At 43.3% G+C, this 24,470-nt stretch overlaps 3 protein-coding genes across 12 annotated transcripts in view; 1 reads left to right on the top strand and 2 right to left on the bottom strand.

Moving 5' to 3' along the window:
• Positions 1-1,193: 1,193 nt before the first annotated feature.
• LOC133493998 (ATP-binding cassette sub-family D member 2-like) lies at positions 1,194-14,162 on the bottom strand. 3 transcript variants are annotated; one of them, XM_061808015.1, is made up of 10 exons: positions 13,231-14,162; positions 11,866-12,046; positions 11,657-11,778; positions 8,550-8,712; positions 8,368-8,462; positions 7,979-8,124; positions 5,823-5,968; positions 4,629-4,713; positions 4,359-4,484; positions 1,195-4,284 (listed from the first exon to the last, which is right to left on the bottom strand). In XM_061808015.1, the coding sequence occupies exons 1-10, from the start codon at positions 14,155-14,157 to the stop codon at positions 4,080-4,082; spliced, it is 2,196 nt and encodes a 731-aa protein (XP_061663999.1). In that variant the 5' UTR covers positions 14,158-14,162; the 3' UTR covers positions 1,195-4,079. The 3 variants fall into 3 exon arrangements, with proteins under 3 accessions (XP_061663998.1, XP_061663999.1, XP_061664000.1); XM_061808016.1 differs by having other exon boundaries at positions 11,866-12,090; positions 13,231-13,364; XM_061808014.1 differs by having other exon boundaries at positions 1,194-4,284; positions 11,657-12,046.
• Positions 14,163-14,521: 359 nt separating this feature from the next.
• LOC133494002 (uncharacterized) lies at positions 14,522-21,051 on the top strand. 6 transcript variants are annotated; one of them, XM_061808026.1, is made up of 15 exons: positions 14,643-14,779; positions 14,846-14,885; positions 14,952-15,090; positions 15,227-15,353; positions 15,701-15,809; positions 17,703-17,817; positions 17,880-17,944; positions 18,025-18,110; positions 18,184-18,329; positions 18,404-18,476; positions 18,773-18,806; positions 18,906-18,930; positions 19,019-19,104; positions 19,415-19,781; positions 20,252-21,051. In XM_061808026.1, the coding sequence occupies exons 1-15, from the start codon at positions 14,757-14,759 to the stop codon at positions 20,383-20,385; spliced, it is 1,569 nt and encodes a 522-aa protein (XP_061664010.1). In that variant the 5' UTR covers positions 14,643-14,756; the 3' UTR covers positions 20,386-21,051. The 6 variants fall into 6 exon arrangements, with proteins under 6 accessions (XP_061664013.1, XP_061664010.1, XP_061664009.1 ...); XM_061808025.1 differs by having other exon boundaries at positions 18,019-18,110; positions 20,255-21,051; XM_061808024.1 differs by having other exon boundaries at positions 18,019-18,110.
• A 727-nt stretch (positions 21,052-21,778) lies between these two features.
• The window catches only part of LOC133494001 (proton myo-inositol cotransporter-like), a 30,972-nt gene continuing 28,280 nt past the window's right edge, over positions 21,779-24,470 (bottom strand). For all 3 annotated transcript variants that reach the window (XM_061808022.1, XM_061808021.1, XM_061808023.1), the window contains one exon: positions 21,779-23,454. In XM_061808022.1, coding sequence (XP_061664006.1) covers positions 23,228-23,454 — 227 coding nt within the window. In that variant the 3' untranslated portion in view covers positions 21,779-23,227. The remainder of the gene's footprint in view (positions 23,455-24,470) is intronic.

Here is a 24,470-nt window from a genome sequence, read left to right as displayed (position 1 = left end):
TGGCGTCATCAACATCATGATCATCATCATGGGTTGGGTTGCAGCGCATGCTCACAAGAAATCTTGCACTTTGGTTTCATTTGCAGGTGGATGTAAGCACAATTGACAAATTTTAAGCGGCATTACAACTAATATCATAAAATGAAATGCTATAAACCCACTCTAGTGAAGAAATTGATCCTGAACAGAAATAAATATGACCAAAAAAAGCGCATAAACGGTATGTTCCATTTTTATGTTCTTCCAATTTTAAGCGGCATTACAACTAATATAATAAAATGAAATGCAATAAACACACACTAGTGAAGAAATTGAACCAGAACAGAAATAAATATGACCAATTGTTACGCTATTGTTTTACAATGTTTGTAATTTATTCGTTTTGTATCCCAATATAGTTTAAAAATTATAATCAGATCTTCCCCATAACTGAAGTACCCTTATTATTATAAAAACATATTTATAGGCGCATTTCTAATTTCGGGGCTTTTGTTTTATAGCAGCGGTTCTGGCACATAACATCCTTTGGGGAAACTTTTCTAAATTATTAATGCTATGAAATTATTATTCACTTTGTGTCTCGGTATAGCTTAAAAAATGAAAATCAGACCTTCCCCATAATTGAAGTAACCTAATAAAAAAAAAAAACATGTTTAAGGGTGTATTTCTAATTTCGGGGGCTTTTGATTTGTAGCAGGGGTTATGGAACATATCATCCTTTGGGGAAACTTTTCAAAATTAATGCTATGAAATTAAAACAATCCCCCGTAGCCAACTTTAAGAACTCTGGTATGACTCTAAATATTTATGTTCGCAATATTGTGTGGTACTGTATTATTATTTTTTTGGGTAGAATGGCTCTGCCAAGTGGTAACATTTGGAAATTACACTTCACAAAATATTGTTAAAAAAAAAAAAAAAAAAAAAGCTCAATCATCATAAACACACCTACGGAAGACAATTTTCCACCAGTAACAACAAAAAAAAGTAAAGCGGTGGAATTGCAAAATAAATAAAAACAAACAAACAAATAATACGCCATCTATAAATATTAGAATGAGCCTTGCTTTATAATATACTCCCACCTTGTGGACAAATCAGGATACTGTACCCATCCCAAAGCACTGAACAATCGGGGGAGTAAAAATGCATTAGTCTTTTATTGCAATATTAAATATGTAATGCAGTGGGAGACGTGAGTCATTTGCACTAAATTGTTTTATTTCCAAGAAAATACATCTCCACGCTTATTTAAAGATGAAAATACGCAGAAACTCCCAAAGCATGCACAAGATGACCGGACCAGGAGGTAAAACGACCGGACGATCCAGATTCCATAATCCGTTAAATTATCACATGCACTGTTAACATGTACACATAAAATCTGTTTTATTTAGGAATCGGAACAATAATGTTCATACTTCATTTTACAAAAAAAAAAAAAAGGGGATGAAGCTAACTGGATTCTGTCCTGACTTGTCTTTGAAAGGGAGAAAGAACGAGGAGCATGCAATCAAACATCACGTCCTTAAAAATAGTGGTAGGATTAAAATCAGTCATCGTTGGGTATTCGTTATCCTGTAATAACATGTAATAACTTAAATTCGTTGTTTCCAAAAACTCAAGACTCTGTGTCATTTGGAGGCACGCTCGCCCTCCCGTCAGCAGGGTCTCACTCTGGGAATCTGGTCGCCATGGCGACCCCAGACCTCGTGCGACGCTTTTGAGCCACTCACACGGATAAAAGCTGCAAAAGTGGCGCGAGGAGCCCACGGTGGGATTCGAAGGCGCAACGTCACATTGTGCGGGAAACAAAACTTTTAGCCCATATCACGAGCAGCATTTACATTTTTTTTTAATTCACAGGTTTAAAAAAAAAAAAAAAAATGAATTTGTCATGTGATTGTCCATCAAAACCGCTAAAACGGGATGATTCTGTGTCGCATAGCAGCACCAGAAGCCGTCTGGAAAAGGGGTGTACAAACTTTTGTGCTCAACCAGCGGGTCAATCAGCTCTAGATTGGGTTAAAAAAAAATTAAAAATTGAAAAAGTAAAATTTTAGTTTAAAAAAAAATACATTTTAATTTTTTAAAAATTGTATTTAAAATTAATTAACCAATTGTCCCATAACATAAAATAAGTTAATTGTAAATACTATATTACTTTGTCTGCATGAAGTCAACTAATAATTCAGTGAGACAAATGTATGTAATGAATACATATTACTAGAATAATTATCATAATGTGTAATTAATAATGTAAACGTTTAGTCTGCCAGATTTAAATAAAAAAAAATAAATGCAGCAGGGGCGCAGGGCATAATGTGCCCGCCCATTGTCAAACACTTCAAAAGTATACACTGTTATTACCATTTCCGTGAATCCATTTTTTTGCAACTACTTCCACAACTTGAGAAGTGGCTTTTGACCTATATTGAGGACAATTTTTTAAAAATTAATCCCCACATTGTTGTTCCAAAAATAAAATAATGAAAAAAGGCATCAAATAATCAGCTTCAACCCCGGGGAGAATATGCAAGTGGCGGTCACATGACCTGGACCAAAAAGTTCAGAGGTCGGACCTGCGTCACTAATCGCTCCAATCATAGATTTTAAATGTTGGTTTTTTTTTTTGCGTGTGTGCGGGAATAAGAAAGAAAAAAAAAATAAAGGCATGAAGTGAAAGACGAAAATAAAAGGGAAAAATATCAGCTCGGCACATACCAGTGTACAGCGTGATAACTACTGCTTAAAACACAATGGTGTACTTTTTATAAAATAAAAATGTAAAGTGCGATGTTAAAATTAAATAACTAAATGTCACCTTCACTCTAAGATGTGATTTTTTTTGTTGTTGTTCTGAGCAGCGCTTCTCAAACGAGTCAAAGGTGTCAACAAAGTTCGCATAAAATAAGGTTGTACCATATTTTTAAAATGCGCAAATCTAAATATGGGGCAGCGATAAAACATCAGAAACCAATTCATATTTTTGGGATCAAAGTGCATCATTAATGATTCAAAAAGGCGAAATATTATGAGAATAAAGCCTAATTTTCTGAATTTTGCATTCTTGTGAATGTTGACTTAGCAAAAATCGCTTCATTCTCATTACCGTAATTTCCGGCCTACAAGCCGCGACTTTTTTCCCACCCTGCGGTTTATGCGGTGATGCGGCTAATTTATGCGTTTTTTTTCTAAAGGCCGCAAGGTGCCACTCGAGCGGAAAAGGTAAGAGTGAGACCGGTGGAAAATATATGCCGAGGAAGTGACTTTTACCGGTCTGGCCCAGTTAGCGCTGCGCTGGCGTTACAACGCTACCATTAGCATTAGGGCAGGGACGCTCACGTTAGCACAGTAGCGTTACCACGGTGGAGTGTTAAACTCTGTGTATTGTCTTTCTTTGTAAATATCTCGTGTTTCAATGTGGGCACTTGCGGCTTTTACAAAGCTGCGGCGTATGTATGTACCAAATGTTATTTCCTTTACAGATGCACTGGGTGAGGCTTATAACCAGGTGCGCTCTATAGGCCGGGAATTACGGTACTTTGACACATCTGTAAGGTGTACGGAAGGCGTACCCAAGTCTTGACGCGAACCAGCCTTGTTAACGCGGCGCTAGCGTTAGCATTAGCAAGGCACCTCTAGCGTTAAAGTCTCTTGTGTACAGTTTTTATTTGTAAATATCTCGTGTTTCAATGTGGGCACTTGCGGCTTTTACACAGCTGCGGCCTATGTGTGTACCAAATAGTATTTTCTTCAAATATGTACTGGGTGAGGCTTATAAGCAGGTGCGCTCTGTAGGCCGGGAATTACGATATGTACAACTTTTTAATCCTCCCGCAAAAATGTATCTTTGTTCTTGTGAAGATCTACTTCTTGTTGCATTTCGGGGCTCACGTGAATTGTTGTTATGATTTTGAGGGGTCCCTGAAAATAAAATGTTGACCAACCTCTTGGCTAGCTTTTTGATCAGATAACGACTTTGCTCGTGTAAAAAAAAAAAAAATAATAATAATTTAAATGGAGCGGCCGGGAGAGAGGAGATGGTCGAAACCCGGTCCGGGTCTCCTCCCTCCGCGTCACCCGTCGCCAGTTCGGAGCACCGAGTCGTCGCCCAGGATCTTGCAGAGCTCGTTGAGGCGCTGCTGCATCTCGGGGATGCCGGCCAGCTGGCTCTCCAGCCGCTGCTTCTCCTCGGTGAGCGAGAGGCGAGTGGCCGTGTCCAGCTGCTCGAAGCGCCAGCCGCCCTCGCCGTCGAACTGCAGCAAGTGCGTGTGGTACTTCCTGGCGGGGGACGGCGGACGCGGTGAGCGGGTCAGAAATGGGGTCTCGGGTGGAAGCGGGGGGCGGGCGCTTACCACAGCGAGGGCCTGTGCGTGATGGACAGCAGGGAGATGCCGGCGTCTTTTGCCGCCTGGAAAATTTTGCCCTCCACGTCGATGCTCACGGCGCTGGTGCACTCGTCCAACAGGGCGTATTTAGGCCTGGCGCACAAAACAATTTCAACACTATATATATTTTTGGCACATGAGAATGAAAACTGAAGGTTTTTTTTTTGCTAGAGCTCTCAAAAGATTGCGGCCAGTGTGTGTGTGTTAATCGTAAGAAGGTATTATCGGTGTCCGTACTTGTGGTAGAACATGCGAGCCATCCCCATCCGTTGCTTCTCGCCTCCGGACAGGACATCCTTCCAGTCCAGCTCCGCATCCCAGCCTGAAGGATGAGGAGAAGAAAAATGATGAGCGTTTTTTTTTTTGTTTGGGAATTGTAGCATGAAATATGTCTGCTTGCTGTTAATATGGCAGACTAATTGATGACGGACTTTGGCCGCAGTACAGTCCAATCCCACGTTAAACCCTCGCGGGGCACGAAGCCGTGTACTGTTCCTAACAATCGGCACCTTTGTGAGGAGATTGGCAGTCCCTGAACTGGATTTACCGTAATTTCCGGCTGACAAGCCGCGACTTTTTTCACACGCTTTCAACCCTGCGGTTTATGCGGTGATGCGGCTAATTTGTGCATTTTTTCCTAACGGCCGCGAGGGGGCACTCGAGCGGAAAAGGTAAGAATGAGACAGGTGGAAAATATATGCCGAGGAAGTCACTTTTACCGATCCAGGCCCTGTTAGCATTGCGTTAGCATGGTACTGCCGTGTCTCAGTGATTTTTACTGGTATGTTTTTTTTTTTTTAACCAGTCCTGTTAGCGCGGCGCTAGCGCAAGCACGGCAGTGCTAGGGGGAAGTCAAGCAAAAAAAGCAAGAATGAGACCAGTGGAAAATATATGCCGAGGAAGTCACTTCTGCCAGTCTAGGCCCTGTTAGCGTTGCGCTAGTGTGTTACTGCCGTGTCTCAGTGATTTTTACCGGTATGTTTTTTTTTTAAACCAGCCCTGTTAGCGCGGTGCTAGCACTTGTTTAGTGCGGCGGTGCTAGAATTAGCATGGCAGCGCTAAGGGGCACGCAGAAAAGGTAAGAATGAGACCGGTGGAATATATGTGCCGAGGAAGTGACTTTTACTGGCCCTGTTAGCAGTGCCCTAGCGTTAGCAATGTTCTAGCATGTTGCTTCTGCGTCACTGACGTGTCTCAAGTGATATTTACCGGTAAGTTGTATTTTTTTAACGTTAACGCTAGCATTAGCACTAGCTTTAGCACGGCGCCAGCGTTAAACTCTTTCTGTGTACTGTCTTTGTAAATATCTCGTGTTTCAATGTTGGCACTTGCGGCTTTGACAAAGATGCAGCGTAATGGTATTTCCTTTACAAATGTACTCAGTGAGGTTCGCTCTGTCGTCCGGGAATAACGGCAAATCCCCCTTCGTACCTCCTTCCCTGGTGACAATGTGGTTGAGGTTGACGATGTCCAAGATGGCCTCCAGGTCCTTGTCGCCGAGGCCTCTGGCGGACATGTCCTCCGGGGAATCGGGATAGATGACCTGGTCCCGCAGGGAGCCCATCGACATGTAGGGCCTGAGCACACAAGTGTATTTAGCGTTTCACTCAAAAAAGTAAGGCAGTGTAAAACAGTCATAAGGTGACTTCTATATGGGGATAACCTCATAAAGCTTACTGTCATTTCTGGCCTATAAGCCGTGACTTTTTTCACAAGCTTTCAACCCTGCGGCTTATGCGGCTTATTTGTGCATTTTTCTAACAGCCCCAAGGGGGCACGCGAGTGGAAAAGTTAAGAGTGACACTGGTGGAATATATGTGCTGAGGAAGTGACTTTTACCGGTATGTTTTTTTTTTTTTAACTGGCCTGTTAGCGCTGCGCTAGCATGCTGCTGCTGTGTTACTGCCGTGTCTGAGTGATTTTTACCAGTACGGTAAAGCCTTGCTTCTCGAACGTCCCCGTTTTCGAACAAATCGGTTTTCAAACGAAAATGTCTAGACTTTTTTTGCTTCCGTTTTCAAACGAAAATTGGTATTCGAACACCCCCGACAAAACCCGGAAATAACTTATTGGGCGCCGCGATACCACCTGACCCACGACACGCTTTGTTATTGTCAATTCAAACGCCCCCCCCCCCCCCCAAAAAAAAAAAAACCCTGCAAATAAGATAATGCGCGCGGCGCAAGCCGTGTTTTGTTATTGTCTATTCGAACGCACCCCGAAAAAAAGCGCACTTTTATTTGTATAACGCAGCCTCTGTACACAGACGAGTCCCGGTAGTGACTGTTGTTTTTCTTCTTATCGAGGACGACACGTATTCACCCCCAATCATGGCTCCAAAGAAGGCAAGTTTCTTGTTTGAAGTTATTCTGCACTTTTGTTTTGTTAAGGCTGGGGACCGAGTCGCTACAGATATGGTAATGCACTCCCAGCCTAGCGTACTTTATTATTAAAGCATACATTTTAAGCAAAAAAAATAAAGATATTGCTTCAATTATTTTATTATAAAAAGTATTTCAACTACACATGTACTCCTAAAATGCAGTTTATTATCAGGAAAAGCTATGAAACAATGCATTAAACAGCCAAATTTTTTAGGCTCGGAACGCATTATTTCTTTCCCATTCATTGTAATGGGAGACATGGATTCAGTTTTCGGACAAATCACTTCTCCAACCGTTTTCTGGAACGGATTGTGGTCGAGAACCGAAGCCTCACTATATGTTTTTTTTTTTTTTAGTTTGCGCCGCGCTAGCGTTATCGTGTTGCTGATGTTTTACTGCTGCGTCTTAGTGATTTTTTTAACCGGCCCTGTTAGTGCTGTCCTACCGTGTTGCCCTGGCTGTTTTTTGTTATTGTTGTTGCAATGTTAAGCTAAGCTAAGATATTAAAACTTCAGTGTCCCATCTTTCTTTGTAAATATCTCATGTTTCAATGTGGGCACTTCTGGCTTTTACACAGATGAGGCTTATCTATGTACCAAATGGTATTTCCTTTACAAATGTACTGGGTCAGGCTTATCATTTTTGTGATGTTTAAGTTTACTCGGACACTTAAAAATGAACAACCACCACCTTATAGTAAATAATACTGGCAGAGCGGCCAGGTGGGTGTCTCACTCATGTATAAAATATTTACTACGCTGCAGTAGGTCTGGTTAAAATTACATTTTCCCATTTAACCAGCAAACCTTTTGCTGTAGGGACATATAAAAAATTTTTCATTCATTTTCAATAAAGATGGAGCCACGCGGGTTCACATTTTAGTGACTCATCTCTCGCACACGAGCGGAACTTCGGAACATCAGTGCAGAAAAACATAAACGGGTTTTATTGATAGAAAGCCTGGCCGCCCTTCCTCTTTTAGTAAAATTGCTCATTCACAAACACGGGCAAAAAAAAAAAAAAAAGTACAGGACCAAACGAAAGGTGTCGCAAAATTTACGCAACGTGCCGGCACGACTTATCTTCGCGCTAAAAGTCGTTCAATATTTATTTGAAAGCTCCCGTTACAATGGCGTTGATTGCAGACAGGTTCACCGCCAGGGTGCTCAAACAATACGGGATAAAATGTGTGTGTGTGTGTACCTTTGTGGGATGTAAAACATATGCTGAGGGGAGGGTTTGTGTAGGCGGCCGCCGTACACGGGCCACAAACCGCTGAGGATGCGGAAGAGGGAGCTTTTGCCGCAGCCGTTGGGGCCCGTGATCAGGAGGTGCATGCCCTCTTCCACCTGAATAATCAATCAAAATAAATAAAATGTAATCGTCTGTGCAATTGTGTAGTAGGGCGCCGGGTGTGTAAAAAGGTACAAATGGGCTCAATAGGGGAGGGTACTTGAACGCACCACGCCATACATCCTATTCCCCGGCTAAGAGTGTGCTGACATATTCCATAATCAAAATGAAGAATTTGTCTGCATTTCCTTGGAGGGGGCGTGGCTTAGCAAGTGAGCTGGACTCTTCCCTGACCTCACCTTAACGTTCAGGCTGGACACCACCACGTCCCCGTTGGGCGTTATAATTGGGACATTTTCGCACACGATGCCGTTGTCCACGTCTATCACTTCACCTGACGCGAGATAGTTGAAGGATCAAGAAGATTTTCGTTTAAAAAAAAAAAACATACATATTTCCTTTCTTTGTTGCAGACATGTACCTTTAATTTCCAGCGGTCCGTCGATGTGCATCTCCGGTTTGCTCTTCTTCTCCCCTCCGTTGGCGGCGGCCAGCGACGAGCGCTTGTAGACGCCCCTCTGGACGTCCTCGAACACGACAAACATGTTGTGCACTCGAGCGGTGTAGCCCGCCAGCTCTGTGACCTGTCCCAAAACACACACACGGAGGCGGTGGTTGAACTCAATGTTAGTGTGACCCACAACTCGTAAAGGTCACATTCTTAGATAGGGCTGTAAGTAGGTTAGATTAAGTTATGGACACCCCCAAGGTCATTCTGGACATATTAAATACATTGTAGTAGTCTTTCAATCACATTTCATAAAATATACATTTGTATGAAAATAAAATGCTGTCACATAGTCATTTAGATACTGTGTATGTTAGAGAAACTATTTATTCATTTATCTATGATTTGTAATTTATTCATTTGTCCATTTATTGAATTTATTTATTCATTCATTTATCGATTTATTTCGATGTATTCATTATTTATTTATTTTAAAATATATTATTTGTATTTAAACATGCTTTAATCAGATTAATAGCAATTGTATTTCCACATTAAATCAGTTGAAATGAAATAAATTAATGTTGTTGTAATAAGTAGAACTAAACAGATTTTATAAAAATGAACATTTTTTAATTTAACTGAGTTGAATTAAACACACAGAAATCAATGTCATGCATTCAAATAATGGTTAAACGCATCATGAAAGCAATACAGAACTTAAATAAATGTAGTTAAATATTAAATACACTTCAGTGATACATACAAATCACTTTTAATTTAAATACAGTAAAAAAAAAAAAAAAAAATCAATGAATTCAAACAAGAAAAATATACATTTTCTCAGGGGACGTGACATTATGCACGTTCAAATGAACTACTTTCTAACATTGAAGGGCCATAAAAATGCTACATTTTACGAATATGTTGTCCTTGACCAGAAAAAAAGTAACTTGTCATATTTTCAAATTGTTTCAGGATGTTACATTGATGGCGGATTATTCACGCAACACCAATTGCTTTTGTTAAATAAGCCCCGAATGGCTGTTTTGCACATTAAGCGCATTACTTTTGCACCCTAATTCCGCCAACCAGCCAAATTATTTTCTGCGTCATCCTCCAAACAAACCAGCGCACGATCTGGGACTTTGCAGACGTTGATCCGCCATATCGCTGGAATTTTACATTTGTCCATCACGTGGAGAGCGCAAATAAGAGAGAGAAATGTCGGCCCAAAGATCAACAGATGGAGGATTATTCACAGCGAGCTTAAGCCTTGGGAGAAGGAGCAGCGGCCAGTCGAACAAAACAACCCATTTCGCTCATTTGCCTTTTTTTTTTTGCACACTTTCTACTTCAAATCCGCAGGAAGCTTCCACAGTTTCAATGTACTTTTTTTTCCAACCCATAAAGTGGTTAATTTTTACGCTTCGTTCAATAGATAAGGGCAAACGCGATGTTCAACCCGGATCCCCGAAGTCATCATGCTATTCTCCTTGCGACAAACTAGAACGCTAACTAGTAGAAGTGTGCTTCTCGTTTTAGAAGTAGCCTACCGCTTGATACTTAGCACTCATAAAACAAAGAATTACACGTACGACTGGCTAAAGAAATCGCTCATTAGCGCTGATGTTATGGGTCTTTCACCCTTTAAGCAATGGCGTTCAGCCACGACTAGTATTAGTGCTGTACTGATGAGCTCAGAGAGGAACTGTATGTTCTTCAGTCTATCTTATACTCCCCCCAGGTGGCCTCAGCTGTCTAAAAGCCGCAAGTGCCCACAGTGAAACCCACGTTCAAACACGAGATATTTACAAAGAAAGATGGTACACCGAGAGTTTAAAGCTAGCGCCGCGCTAAAGCTAGCACTAACAGGGCCCGGTTAAAATAATACATACCGGTAAATATCACTGAAACACACCAGTAACACAGCAGCAACACGCTAGCGCACCACTAACGGGGCTGGTAAAAGTCACTACCCCGGCACATAAATTCCACCGGTCTCATTCTTACCTTTTCTGCTCGTATGCCTACTTGTGGCCATTAAAAAATGCACAAATTAGCTGCATGACCGCATAAACTGCAGGGTTGAAAGGGTGTGAAAGAAGTTGCGGCTTATAGGCTGGAAATTATGGTAGGTAGGCTACTACTACTACTACTACGCTTGCACAAAAAAAATTAATTACACATACGACTGGTGAAAGAAATCGCTAATTAGCGGCGATATTATGGGTCTTTCACCGTTCAAGCAATGGCATTAACACCATTGTTTCAGAAACGACTAGTATGAGTGCTGAACTGACGAGCTCAGAGAGGAACCGTATCTTCTTCAGTCTATCTTATACTCCCCCCAGGTGGCCGCAGCTGTGTAAAAGCCGCAAGTGCCCACATTGAAACCCACATTCAAACACGAGATATTTACAAAGAAAGACGGTACACAGAAAGACTTTAACACTACCGGTGCACGAAAGCTAGCAGTAACAGTGCCGGTTAAAATAGTACTTTCCAGTAAATATAACTGAGACACGCCAGTAACAGAGCAGCAGCACGCGAGCACATCGCTACCCCTAGCGCAGCACAAACAGGGCCGGTAAAAGTCACTTCCTCGGCACATATATTCCACCGGTCTCATTCTCACCTTTTCCGCTCGAGTGCCCACTTGCGCTCGTTAGAAAAAAAATGCACAAATTAGCAGCATAAGGTGCAGGATTGAAAGCGTGTGAAAAAAGTCGCCGCTTGTAGGCCGGAAATTACGGTGGGTAGGCTACTACCTTATACTACTGTTTCAGCAACGACTAATACAGAGTACTGTTAAGTATTGAAGTTGTTCTCTTCAGGAGGAATCGCGACATATTGTTGAGACTTGCCATTTGACCATTCATCCAAACACGCACCCTTTTACTGCGTTTGTAGGCGTGAGCGTGCGTCTGAAGAATGACATATTTCGAAAAACAAGCAAGGGCTTGCCGCCTATCAGCTGCACGCGCCGTGTAATCAGCGCCCGGGAAAAATGTTGACGAGAGGGTGCTCGAGTCTCCAAAATCCGCAAATCCGCATTTGCCGTGATACGCGGTCGTCACCTCTTTGTATGAGGACATGATCCTCTCGATGGCGTCGGCTCCCGATGCCAAAAGGTTCCGGGCGGTGGTGAACGCCTCCGTCCTCTCGCTCACCATCCGATGCGGGTGACCGTCAGCCGTTTCTGGAACCCCCCAAAAAAAAAAAAAGACCGGTAAGCTTCTTTGTTTCCTTGTTTTTTCAAACGAGATATGATATTTTTTTTCATCACCGTTGTCGGCGAAGCCGGTGGCGGTGATGATGGGCACGGCCACCATGACCAGGCCGCTGCCGCTCCACACGTACTTCATGAGGAACTGCTCGATCATGATGTACCACAGGCGCTTGGAGAGGATCAGGCTCATCTGCTCGGCCAGGGCGCGGTAGCACTTTTGGAGCTGGCGCATCTCCACCTGCCACGGGGGGACACGCCGCCGCAATCCGTCGTTGTGATTATCTATGTTTCAGCACAATTTCAATGTTCATCCGGATTGGAAAATGGCTGGATGGATGCGCATAACATGACGGTGGATTACAATAACATTCAATGTACTTTTTAGAGAATAAAAACAGTTTCATTTTTCATAGATAGACATTGAAATGACAAATACATAGAACATTATTCACTTCATTGTCTATATTGGCTGCATCTACTGCCCGTGACATCATCCCGGACATTCGCCATTGAAAACACGCTGTGGCCCCGACTATGGCAGACGAACACGCCCCTTCAGACACGGTAGTTCTTTTCCAAGAAGAGAACATCTCACGATCGAGTGAAGTGACCGGGGCAATATTACCCTATCGTTTTGAGCCATATTTAGATGATATGCGGATCACTTCTAACTAACAACAGAATCCCAGACAGTACGCATGAGCCAGCCCGGCCAAAGCCGTGCCCCGCGCAGGTAAAACTAATAGAAACAAACGAGTCCGCTTGAGTGCGCTACTGCCCTGTACGTCAATTCTCGAAAACAAATCCCGAGAAGATTTTCATGGCGGGAGTTACAAAAAGCCATACATGTCAAAATCAATGTCAAAAATGCATGGGTCCATACCGGCTGCCGTTTTTCATTAATGACATACTAAAAATCATGCATTTCATGACGGTGGCCCTTTAAGTTACATTGTCATTCCTAGTTTTTCAAACATCTGCTTGGTAGAATCTGAGGCACACTGTGGTTGTTTCTGAAATATTAGTGGGGATAAAGCATGGTTGAACTTCCTGTTCCGTTACCTCAGTGTTTCTAAACCTTTCCTGAGGCAAGGCACATATTTTACACGTGACGAACCTCACAGGAAGTGGACACATAGGTCAATTATGTAACTTCTGCCATCTAAAGGAAGAGCAGTTCATACTTCTGTCATAATCAACAATAATACATTTTGTATTGTTAACAAAAAAAAAAAAAAAAACCATTCCTAACCAATTTCAGGTAACTTGATCGTCTCCAGTGGCTGGTGTTTCCTCAGCACACCATTTTGGAATCGCTGCATGCAAGTTTTGCGGGCCTCGTAAAATTAAGTGGAGGACCGGATCTGGCCCGCACACATCAAGTTGGACACCTGTGTCGAACTGTATATGTTTTGGACATACCTTGTGTCCCCTATAGAAGGCGATTTCCTCGGCGTTGGCGATGATCCTGGAGTGCACGTAGCGCAGGTATCCCTTCCGGTGCGCCTCCTCGGCCACCAGCTTGCCGAATTTAGGCGAACACGCCCGCAGGACCTTGGCGGTGGCGAAGACCACCAAGCCGGCCAGGAGCGTGGGCCCGCTGGCGTTGGCGCCCCTGGACCGAGCAGTCCGGATGAGCGTGTAGGAGGTCAGCATCACGTCCAGGATGGGCTTGGTGAGGTTGGAGTAAAGATGGGCGACCGACTGGGAGAACATGAGCACGTCCTCCGTCAGGGACTGGTCCGGGTTGGCCAGCCTCCCGTCCATGTTGCTGACTCTGTAGTAGGTCTGGTCCGTGAAGTAGGTCCGGTAGGCATGGTTGACCAGGCGGGTGCGGAAGGCCAGGGCCAGCTTGCACTCCAAGAAGCGGATGGCGCTGTTGACGAACGTGGCCGGGATGGCGATGAGGAGCCATTTGACGAGCTGGATGATGAAGCTCCTCGGCTGCTTCTCCACGATGGTCTTCACGATCTTTCCGTCCAAGCTGGCCACGTAGATGGACAGGAACGTCCTGGAGACCAGGGCCACGGAGTGCAAGGAGAGCAGGGCCAGCTCCTTGGACAGCAGCTCGGGGAAAAGGATTTTGGCGAGTCGCAGGATCTGCTTGAAGAATTCCGCGTTGACCCCCGGGGAGGCCTTTGACGGATCCGCAGCGTCGATGCGGCATTTCAACGAGCACGCCGACCCGTTATCAGACCGTCTGTCGGTTTGTTTTTGCCGGAGCTGCCGGCAGATGACCGGGTAGAGCGTTTTGACGCCGTAGGCTGCGGCGGCGAGAAACGCGGCTCGCTTAGCCACGGCCGTGCGGTCCCATTTCGCTTTGGACGCCGCATTTAGGATGGTGGACATTTTTACTACGTTAGTCGGCTGCAATGGCGGCTCCCCCAAACGCCCGTCACCCTGACCCGCTCACCATGTCGACGGGGGGAGGAAGACGGACGGCGGTGATGCCTTTAAAAAAAAAAAAAAGAAAGAAAACGGTCCGAAGACGTACAGCTACATCCTGCTCTCCAGCTCACCCCGGCAATAAAGCCAAACTTTGCACTTCCGGGTGTGCGTTTCAAATTAAAGTCCATACTCGCTAACACGCGTATCAGAGAACGGTGTCATTTAACGTAAGCTTTTGTTTTACAAAGCACGTATTTGCCTGTGGCCCCGCAGCGATTTCCGCCCCTCGCGATTGGTTGCGGTGGAGCACGGCCCACTTGGTTTTACAGTGTAGATAGAAATTAATATTTATATATGTAACAAAAGAAGTATCACTGTAACGTTCTTAAACTATTACTAACTTATATTCCGTTAAATACATGACTGTGAACAATTCTCTGCTCGTGTGAGACGTGTCCTATGCTGTCACGTATTTTTTGTAAAAAAAAAAAAAAGTTAAGCTAGTAATTCACATAAAATACGTTAATTTGTCGACATTTTTACACACGACTCAATTCAAAATGAACTGGGTTGGCGGGTCGAGGTAAGGTTAAGGAAATGTGCAATATTAGCTTCGTATGTTATGCTAAAGGTACTTCACTTTTTACAGGAACCGGCTTAAAATGAAAAATGAGGCGAAAAAGCAGAAAGTAAGTGTACTTAACATATTGTGGCACATTTTCAACTTAGCTAATGTACGTCTATCCCCCTGTTAGGAATTCTTTGAAAAGATGAAAATGAAAAACAAATTTAAAAACCTGGAAGTTGCCTCCCCTAAAGTCAGCTCATTCGCCAGTATGGACCTCGTGACGCTGTTTGTGGTCAACCAGATAGCAGCAAAAAAAGAGCAGAAAGGTGAATATGGTCCTCAAAACAAGACATAATGACAATAACATCTATTGTAAGCGTGTTCCTAAACACCGTGTACACACTTTTTTTTTTTTTTTTTTAGTAGAATGTTGATACTGCTTTATACTGTGATGTCTTTCAGATCCTCCCAAAATTGCAGTATTGGGTCCCAAAAAAGGGAAGATGAGGAACCTCAACCCCATGATACTTCCCATGAGCCCCAGTTCTCCATCCCAGCTGAGTCTGGTGGAGAGCCACCCTCCGTCTAGGTCAAACAGACCCTCCATCAGGGCTTTTTTTCAAAACATTTTTATCAGGAGCCACTAAATAGTACTAGGGGAAAGGTTCTAACGCTGAAAAAAAAAAAAAAACTACTGTAGATGTGCAACCTTTGTCCGACTTGTAGATTGTAGCGATGGCAACTGCTGTGTTATATGGCTCAGAAGTAGCTGTTTATAAAATTTCCAGGGCCATGAAAATACAGTAAAGTGTCAAGGCACTCCTTGCACTTTACTGCACCCTATTTTTTTTTCAACACACACTATTGAAAAAGTTTTGATGAGAAGGAAATGCTTGCCCAATCACACTGAAAACTTCGACTTTTGTTCTGTTTTAGTGTTCAAAGCGATAGGATGAGACCGATTGTCCCGCAACCCTTCAAGATTTGGCAAGCGAGTAACAATGCGACATTATTAAAGGGTGAAAAGAAAAGCAGCCACATGACCGTGAGTGGAACATCTTTTTTCAACAGCCATTTTGAAAGGATTTTTTTTAAACCACACACACACACACACACACACACCTAAGTACTGTTGTTTGAGCGGAGGTGACCTGACTGGATACAATGTGGCGGAAAAAAAAAATGCATACCATATTTTCCGCACGATAAGGCGCATCGCATGATGAGGCGCACCTTCAATGAATGGCCTATTTTCAAACTTTTTTTCATACATAAGGTGCACTGCATTATAAGGAACACATAATAGACTCTATAGTAGAGACTGGGTTTACGTTATGCATCCATTAGATGGATCTGCGCTAAAGGGTCAAGATTGATCCATATATAAGGCGGACTGGATTATAAGGCGCACTGTTGGCTTTTGAAAAAAAAAATTAAAGGCTTTTAGGTGCGCATAAGAGTGCAGAAAATACGGTACTTGCCATGTTTTAGAGGGGACCAAGCCACGTTTCAGGAAATATATCATGCGCCACACATTAGAATTGCCCGCAAATCAACTTTAGAGCATTATAACGCTCGTGCGCCTTCGTCAGGGGTGTCAAATGCATTTTTTTCACGGGCCACATGTTACCTATGGTTCCCCTCAGAGGGCCGCAATCCCTGCCAAACCATAAAAATCTTTGACCGCCTCATCATATTCTCATATGAAATGTATGAACTGGTTTTGGAATCAGAAATCAAGTGGAATGAGTTTTTCAACTATTGTTTTGTAGCACAAAAACGCTTGAAATATCTCAACGTTATCGTTTATATGATGTGACTATTTGAAATTTTGATACAGAATTGAACTTAAATCATGGAAGTTGATAGAGATGATTTGCCATCGAGGGCCACATAAAAACATGTGGCTGGCCGGATCTGGCCCCCAGGCCTTGAGTTTGACACCTGTGACCTATGTCGTAAAATCACGTGATTTTTGTTTACCTTGCCATATTTTACAATTTTTTGGGGTGGAACCTATCCTTGTTTATTTGCTGAAAAATAAAAATCACTTTTTAAAGCGTTGGCCTCACAGTTCTGAGGTCCCGGGTTCAATCCGAGACCCGCCTGTGTGGTTTTTGCGTGTTCTCCCCGTGCCTCCGTGGGTTTCCTGTGGGCACTCCGGTTTCCTCCCACATTCCCAAAACATGCAACATGAATTGGACACTCTAAATTGCCCTTAGGTCTGATTGTGAGTGCCGCCGTTTGTCTCGATGTGCCTTGTGATTGGCTGGCAACCAGTTCAGGGTGTACCCTGCCTCCTGCCCGTTGACAGCTGGGATAGGCTCCAGCACTCCCCGCGACCCTCGTGAGGATAAGCGGTGAAGAAAATGAATGGATGGATGGATTCAGTTCATGTGCGCACAAGTGCAGGTGTTATAGAAATGGGACTTGTATTTTTGGGTTTTTTATTCATATTCCGTTCTATTAAAAAGTTTGGAGTCACCCAAATAATTTCATTACTTTTTTTTCCCCCCATGTTGTGTAAACAACATGACCCTCGTGAGGATAAGCGGTGAAGAAAATGAATGGATGGATGGATAAAAATCACTTTTTCCCTTTTTTGTGCTCAGCCCAAAGCAGTCGAATATAAAAATGTCACTTTGTCACTGTCTTTAGGTAATAAACGATATTCAAGTGAGGAGAGGAGGTTCATTTCATCAGGCCATAGCCTTGTCTGAAAAACAGTTTTTTTTTGCTGCCATTGTGTGACATTTAGAAGCAATTGCAAACCTTTTGGGATGAACGTCAGTTATGGATTTTCCCTTTTTGCAGCAGGGCACAGATGAACAAATACATTTTTTTACTCCAATAGGAATCTGCATTGTAGTAAACAATAAGTCTATGAATTTGATTTTTGAGGCAAGAACACCCAAAAAAAATGCATTTCTGTGTTCAGCTGTCACCAGTCGTGAATTGCCCCTACCCCGACGACAGCGCAGCCGACAATCTGCCTCCCGTCGGCGGGACCCTCAGCCCCTTGTTTCCCTCGTCTTCCACCCCAGGCCAAGCCGGTGCGTACCTCGGTGTGTCGAGAACGGAAGAAATCAAAATACCACCTGGGGTTTGTCCGCAGGAAACCAGCCGCTTCCCGGATGGCCCCCAACCACCTGGGAAACATCTGGTCTGGACGAGAGCCCGGTATCTGAAAAAAAGAACATGATAAACAATGTATTAATTGGTAGTATAATGTAGCATTCTCTCATTTATTGTAGTTTCAGCTTTTCTGTGAGCCCGCGGGGACGGCAGGAAACATCTGGTCCACAAACCCGGACAGATCCTCAGAAGCTTTCTTTAGAACACCAGAGTGAGAACAATTTGACCACTTAGGAGGTCACTGAAATAGGACAGACGGACTTTTTTTTTGTGTGTGCCCTCAGTGTAGCCACCAAAGACCCAAGATTTGAAGACACGTTCCTGAGCAGAGTCTCCCGAAGTGAGCCCGCCCTAGACTTCAATCCAAACCAGCTCGGGACCGAAGAGGACATCTTTAAGGGACTCATCGTAGACAAATCTGAAACTGATGGTAAATTCGGCAATAATTTTGACAAATTAAAAAAAAAAAAGCTAAGAGAAATGAAAACTTTTCAACCCTTTCAGCTTTTCATTTCGGGAGTGAAAAAACAAAGCAATATTTCAAGGACGAGGAGTCGGTCCAAGCTTCATTGCCACAGTATGTATGCTGCGAAAAAGTCAAAATCTCACCGGGAATATTTGTTATATTTCTTGTTAAAATTCGTCTAATTATACTTAAAATAAGACATCCCCTATAAAGATAATTTTCACTTGTTTCAAGCTGTTTTCTTGAATTATAAAAGCAAGCTACGTTTGACGTGAAAAGTAACGTGTAATCAGATTAATTTCGCCTGAAAATAAAAAATATTCTAGGTGAGATTTTGCCATGTGTACTGACGTAACATATATTTTTTTTGCCATGTGTACTGATGTAACTTTATTTTTTATTCTTAGAATTGTCCCTGAACCACACACCTATGAGGTGCAGGTAAGCAAAACAATAGTGCCACCTAGTGGTGAAGTGTAACCCCCCCCCCTACAGCCCAAAAAATTAAAAATCCTTAAATCATGTCTAATTCCTTCACAGATGCCTCATTGCACCATGAACTTTTGTAAGTCCCCCCTCCCCATTCCAAACATTCCTTCCTTCATCTGTTATGCAAATACACTCAAGTTGGTCACCCCCCCCCCGGCCCACAGCATGTCCTGAATACCCAATGAGCGGTTGGGGTGCTTCGCCGACTTCCTCTTGCAAAAGGGGTTACCTGAGTTCAAACTCCAGTCATGTAAGTCAGCGACCCGCTTCTGCTTGGTTAAGTAATAACCGACGCGCTGGAGGTCAGTGGTTCTCAAACTGAGGTCCCCGGGGCCTCTGAGGGTCCCACGTGACATTGGTTTTGAGGTCATCTCACTAGAAACAAATTAATGACTCCTAATTATGTATCCTTTGGGGTTTACCATCCAATAAATCAGACATCTCTGCATGAATATTATTATTATTACTATTTTAGAACACTTTCCTGTCTGTGTTTTCCCACAATAAGGTCACAGAAGACATGACAAGCCTTGACACGCCATTCTCTCCCTATTCATTAGACTGAAGAATTGGCATTTTCTCCAAGACGAGCCTCAGACGAGACCCCCGAGTTTTGTGCGTGCTACCAAAAAGGCACTGAAAGGACCGATGCCGAAACTCAAACCATCCACCGTTCCGCTTTGAAGACGTGCGACGTCGCCACTCAGTGCGGCGCGCGCCCAGACGCCTCTCCGCTTGTTGATGCGTCCCCGCAGCGGGAAGCCACCGGGGGGCACTGTGGCTGCACAGAAGCTCGTGTCGAGGGAAGAGGAAAGAGCAGAAGGAGGCCAACCCTGAGGAGAAAGAAGAGATTCAACTCCTTCAAGATTTTCAACGCGATTTTTCGGCGTATCTGTGTCCAGTACAAATTTAGCAAAGTCAGGAAAGGTACAGTTTAGAACACGTTAAGTGCAAGACACTGAATTTATAAATTTAATTTGTCCGATGACCATGCTTGGAATGCAAATTAATTGTCTCAAATCAGCCTTTCCCTTTGAAATGAATGGAAATGACATTAATCTGTTCCATTCCGCTCAAAAACACCCGATAGTCTTCATAATGTTTTTAACTTTTTAATTTAAACAATAGCACTGTACAGAATTGCAGGAGTAATAATCTGCCGCACAAGCAAAACGGACGACGAGTCAGCACATTTGCCTCACATTTCCCAGAACCTGGGTTTAAATCCCAGCCTCACCTGTGGAGTTTGCGAGTTCTCCCCGTGTGTGTGTAGGTTTTCTCTGGGTATTCTGGTTTCCTCCCACATCAACCAAAAACTGAATAGTAGTTCAGGGTGGACCCCGCCTCCCGTCCAAAGATAGCTAGGATACCACCAAATATCTTTTTTTTTTCCCCAGAAGGCTTGTGCCAGGGCACTCTTGGGAAAAGCCTCAGCTGGAGCGAGGCCGACCGCGCCACCGCCGCCACGGTGCAGGGGGAACCACTCCAGGAAACGGCTGATATTTTGCCCCTGGCGAAGGAGGAACGATAAGGAGGAGAAACACACCTGTTCTGTGCACGTAGTTCTCATCAAACACTATTTGGTCACCTTCCTGTTGTCATAGCAACACTGAAATGAAAGCCCAAGGCATTACTGATTCACTGCTTTATTTCTTTCCCTATACGAACACACTCAAGATATGTAATTTTTTTTTTTGGGAATAGAATATAAACTCTAGCAAAACATTTGACAGCTGCGACAATTTAAATACGCTACACATCACTCCATCGCTTTCCCGACCCGGTCGAAAAGTGTAGAAATGCACGTAGGAACACGACAGTGCACAAAACTTGTTTGGTGAGTTGGACAACTGCTAAAAGGCTAACACGACAGACCGGGTGACAAAAGTGCAGCTCCGGAACAAATCAGCGCAAATATTTGGTCACTAATTGCACAGCCTTGAAAATGGAACTTGAACCTGCTGGTTTACAAAAAAAATGTTTTCTTTTTTTTTGTTTAACCACATAACACATTTTGAAGGTAATGTCACTCCCCACTATAAACAAAGTATAAGTAATGGATGAATTTGTGTAACTCAACGGTAATGGAGAATATGTTTTGGCATGTTTAAAAATTGTTCCCACTGTGTTATACAATTTTTGAAACATCTCAGTTGTTCACGACTGCACACTAATAAATCTTGATCCATGGACACCATGAGATTGTGTAAGTGTACTAATTGTTATTCCATGTTTAAATGAGACTTGCTATAGAGCACTTCATAACTATTCAACACTTGTTTTAATAAATACTGTGCTATTCTCCATTAGAGGTACGCTAGCTCCCTCGTGGTATTCGAAATTAACACGTTTAAACTGCATATTGTCTTTTTTTTTTTAAATACAGGACAGTACACTTTTTAACTCCAGTTGCATTTAACTTTTAAGTTCAATACATTTGTTTTCAATCATGTAGTTAGGTACACTAAGTTCATGTTTATGTGCAATACATTGGAATTGAGTAATGATGCAGAGGTCTTTTAATCGATAAGCACATCGAGTTAGCCATATAAATAGCTGTGCTCTCACCGCTGATCTAAAAAAAAAAAAAGACTGGATGGCTCACTGGCCACCAAACTGAAGTCGCCATCCGCCATCTTGATACTCCCAAAACAACCACACTGACCTGTGCAGCGACAGCGATTAACACATGGCTGTGAGAAAACATTCCGCAGGCAAATTAGAAATATTTACATTGACACTGTTAAAGTTTGTTTGGAAAGGATTTTTAATTTTTTTTCTGATGATCTTAATTCACTTAAACAAAGTTTTGTTTGGGGTTTTTGTTCAACTTTATAGGCCGACAGTTTTTTGCGACAAAGCGACGTAAATATTTTCCCAAACTTCATCAGTGGATAAGCAAGAAAACACATTTTGTGTGAAATTTTTGACCCCGAACCATGCAAATTGAATTTGACAAGTTTAAATTTTCTGTCTGAAATAGGACGTCGCAGAGACAACAAATGAACGTTTAGCATGTATTTTCCCATTGAGAGTCCTTATTTCCAAAAATATGTTGAACTGATTGATTTAAAATTTAATGTTTTTCAGACAAAACATGCTTAGTTTTTTTGCTATGTTATGATGATAGTGCTTCACAGCGTATTTTGGGAAAACTTATCATGTCACGGAAATCGGGTCCGAGGAAATACGCAAGGTTTCATGTGCGTCACGGCGTTATACGTCTTTCCTTCGCACTTCGCCTTTTTTTGGCTTACCGAATCGAATAAAAAAAATCCTTCATGTTACCAGAACTGAAAAAATGTCAAGCTCACACGACCGGTTTTAATTCTACATGCCAAATTTTGAGAAAAACTCTGCCATAATGCAACCTGTAAACCATGTCCTCCTTGCATTTTGGGAGTACCAAGATGGTGTCAACCAATCACACTGCTAGATATGTATGCGCTATCCAGTCATTTTTTTTTTTTTTTTTTAGATCAGTGGTGTGCTTCTACACCTTTGCAATAGAATAGGCCAAATTCTATCCACTGATCATTATGCCACGAGAATCATGTGAATTTGATCGATTTCTACGTAAGGCAGTGGTGGAAGACGGGAAATAAAAATCACAACTGAAATGCAAAAGTAAAAAAAAAATGAATAAAACATACGGATCTTACACAACTTCTAGACTGAGGCCGTCCATGAGGCATCGTCACGACACGCAGGCACAACGATTATGTTCGATGTCGGAGGAACTACTTCACTCGGAAATGAAGTTCTACTGCCTGCTGCCGTTCCAGGCAAATGAAACGACACCAAAGAGAAGAAATTAGTTCCTTACCGGTGGTGGGGTTGGGGGGGGGGGGTTTGGGGGTGGGAGCAGCATGTTCACTGCTACTAGTTTTGTCATTTTCAGCTGCCCACTCTCACTATCACATCTCTGTAAAAATAGAAGCTGTGAGTTCCTCGAAACAAAAGGACAATGAAAGCTGCGATGCGACATCCTTTCTGTCAAATTAGTGGCTGCCTGCTCGTTAAAACGACAGATTCATCAGGAGTGGGAAAACACTTGTGCTTGTGAGGGTCACAATAGATTTTTTCAAATGTATTCTTCGGAGACAAGGTGAAAAAATTACATTTCTGATCATTTAATGATGCTTAATTAACTAATGATGACTGTTGCAGGCCACCCTTCGCCCACCCCTGAGCTAAGGGACGAATCCGAATGCGTCCAAGATTTACGTTATCCTTCGATGGGGGGCCAATTGCGCCGACTATTTGTCCGAGGTGAACTTTGAAATTTGCCGTGGACTCAAAACATTCACGAGGTCAACCGGAGGCTCAAAGTTAAAACAAATTGAGGGCGCCCGGACACAACCGCCGGGCGTCTAATCCACGTCGGACGCGTCGTTGTCCGACAGGTGGTAGTTTGACCCCTTGACCCGGATGTATTCCACCTGCCGCCCCTCGTCCGAGTCGGACGCGCCGCACGAGCACAGTCGGTTCTCGAAGAGCGCCTCGATCTCCTCGAGACGGCGGGCTTTTGTCTCGGGGAGGCAGCCGTAGACGAAGACGAAGCCCAGGAAGGCCATGGCGGAGTAGAGGAAGAACGCCCCTGCAGGGAGGGGACGACAAAACAAAAGAGAGCAAAACGTCACGACTGACGCCTTTTAACCCCCCCGCCACCATCTTTGCACACGCAAATACTCCCCCTCCCAAAAAAAAAAAAAAACAACCCGAGGGAAACTCAATAGACAAGACAGTAAAATACTTCTCAGCGTCTGCACTGAACACACTGACAGAAATCCAATGAGACGGAGATGCAATCTCTATTCTTCTGCCCGCCGCCGATAGCCCGATGACAGTTCCGGGAGTAATTAAAAAAAAAAACGCAGAGTCGTGATCATCACCGACGTAGACCGCACGACACGCAATATCGTGACCACTTGCTACGCTAGATCAAATATTTGATTCCAAATGACGATTGCTTGTTTATTCATGTGCTCTATCACAATGGCTACAGGTTCACGTTGCGTTCAAAGACCGTCTGAAATCACAGTTGTCACCTACCGTAATTTCCAGTCTCTCAGCCATGACTTTTTTCACACGCTTTCAACCCTGCGGCTTATGCGGTGATGCGGCCAATTTGTGCATTTTTTCTAACGGCCGCAAAAGGGGGCACTTGAGTGGAAAAAGTAAGAGAGCGACTGGTGAAATATATGTGCCGAGGAAGTGACGTTTACCGGTATGTTTGTTTGTATGTCTGAGAGCCAAGGAGTGGCTCTGTAAGAAGCATATCAAGGTTCTGGCGTGGCCTAGCCAGTCTCCAGACCTAAACCCAATAGAAAATCTTTGGAGGGACACCTGTCTGATCTAGAGAAGATCTGTGTGGAGGAGTGGGCCAAAATACCCCCCCAGTGTGTGCAAACCTGGTGAACAACTACAGGATACGTTTGACCTCTGTAAACAAAGGCTGCTGTACCAAATATTAACATTGGTTTTCTCAGGTGTTCAAATACTTATTTGCAGCTGTAGCACACAAATAAAGTGGACATGCAGCTCCGATAAAAATTTCAGAACCCTCCATGATTTCTAAGTGGGAGAACTTGCAATATAGCAGGGTGTTCAAAT

The sequence above is a fragment of the Syngnathoides biaculeatus genome, chromosome 20 (genome assembly GCF_019802595.1).
Source record: "Syngnathoides biaculeatus isolate LvHL_M chromosome 20, ASM1980259v1, whole genome shotgun sequence".
NCBI lineage: Eukaryota > Metazoa > Chordata > Actinopteri > Syngnathiformes > Syngnathidae > Syngnathoides > Syngnathoides biaculeatus.
This window is presented reverse-complemented; position numbering and strand designations above follow the sequence as displayed.

Bases quoted from the DNA above. Each gene is read 5' to 3' on its own strand.
- LOC133493998 (XM_061808014.1), bottom strand. From the start codon at position 14,157: ATGTCCACCATCCTAAATGCGGCGTCCAAAGCGAAATGGGACCGCACG. The intron at 8,463-8,549 runs GTACATGTCTGC...ATCTCGCGTCAG, and splicing joins CGGACCGCTGGAAATTAAAG to GTGAAGTGATAGACGTGGAC. The intron at 4,714-5,822 runs GTACGAAGGGGG...CTCATCCTTCAG, and splicing joins CATTGTCACCAGGGAAGGAG to GCTGGGATGCGGAGCTGGAC.
- LOC133494002 (XM_061808024.1), top strand. From the start codon at position 14,757: ATGAACTGGGTTGGCGGGTCGAG. The intron at 15,354-15,700 runs GTCAAACAGACC...GTTCTGTTTTAG, and splicing joins GAGAGCCACCCTCCGTCTAG to TGTTCAAAGCGATAGGATGA. The intron at 17,818-17,879 runs GTGCGTACCTCG...GTTTGTCCGCAG, and splicing joins TTCCACCCCAGGCCAAGCCG to GAAACCAGCCGCTTCCCGGA.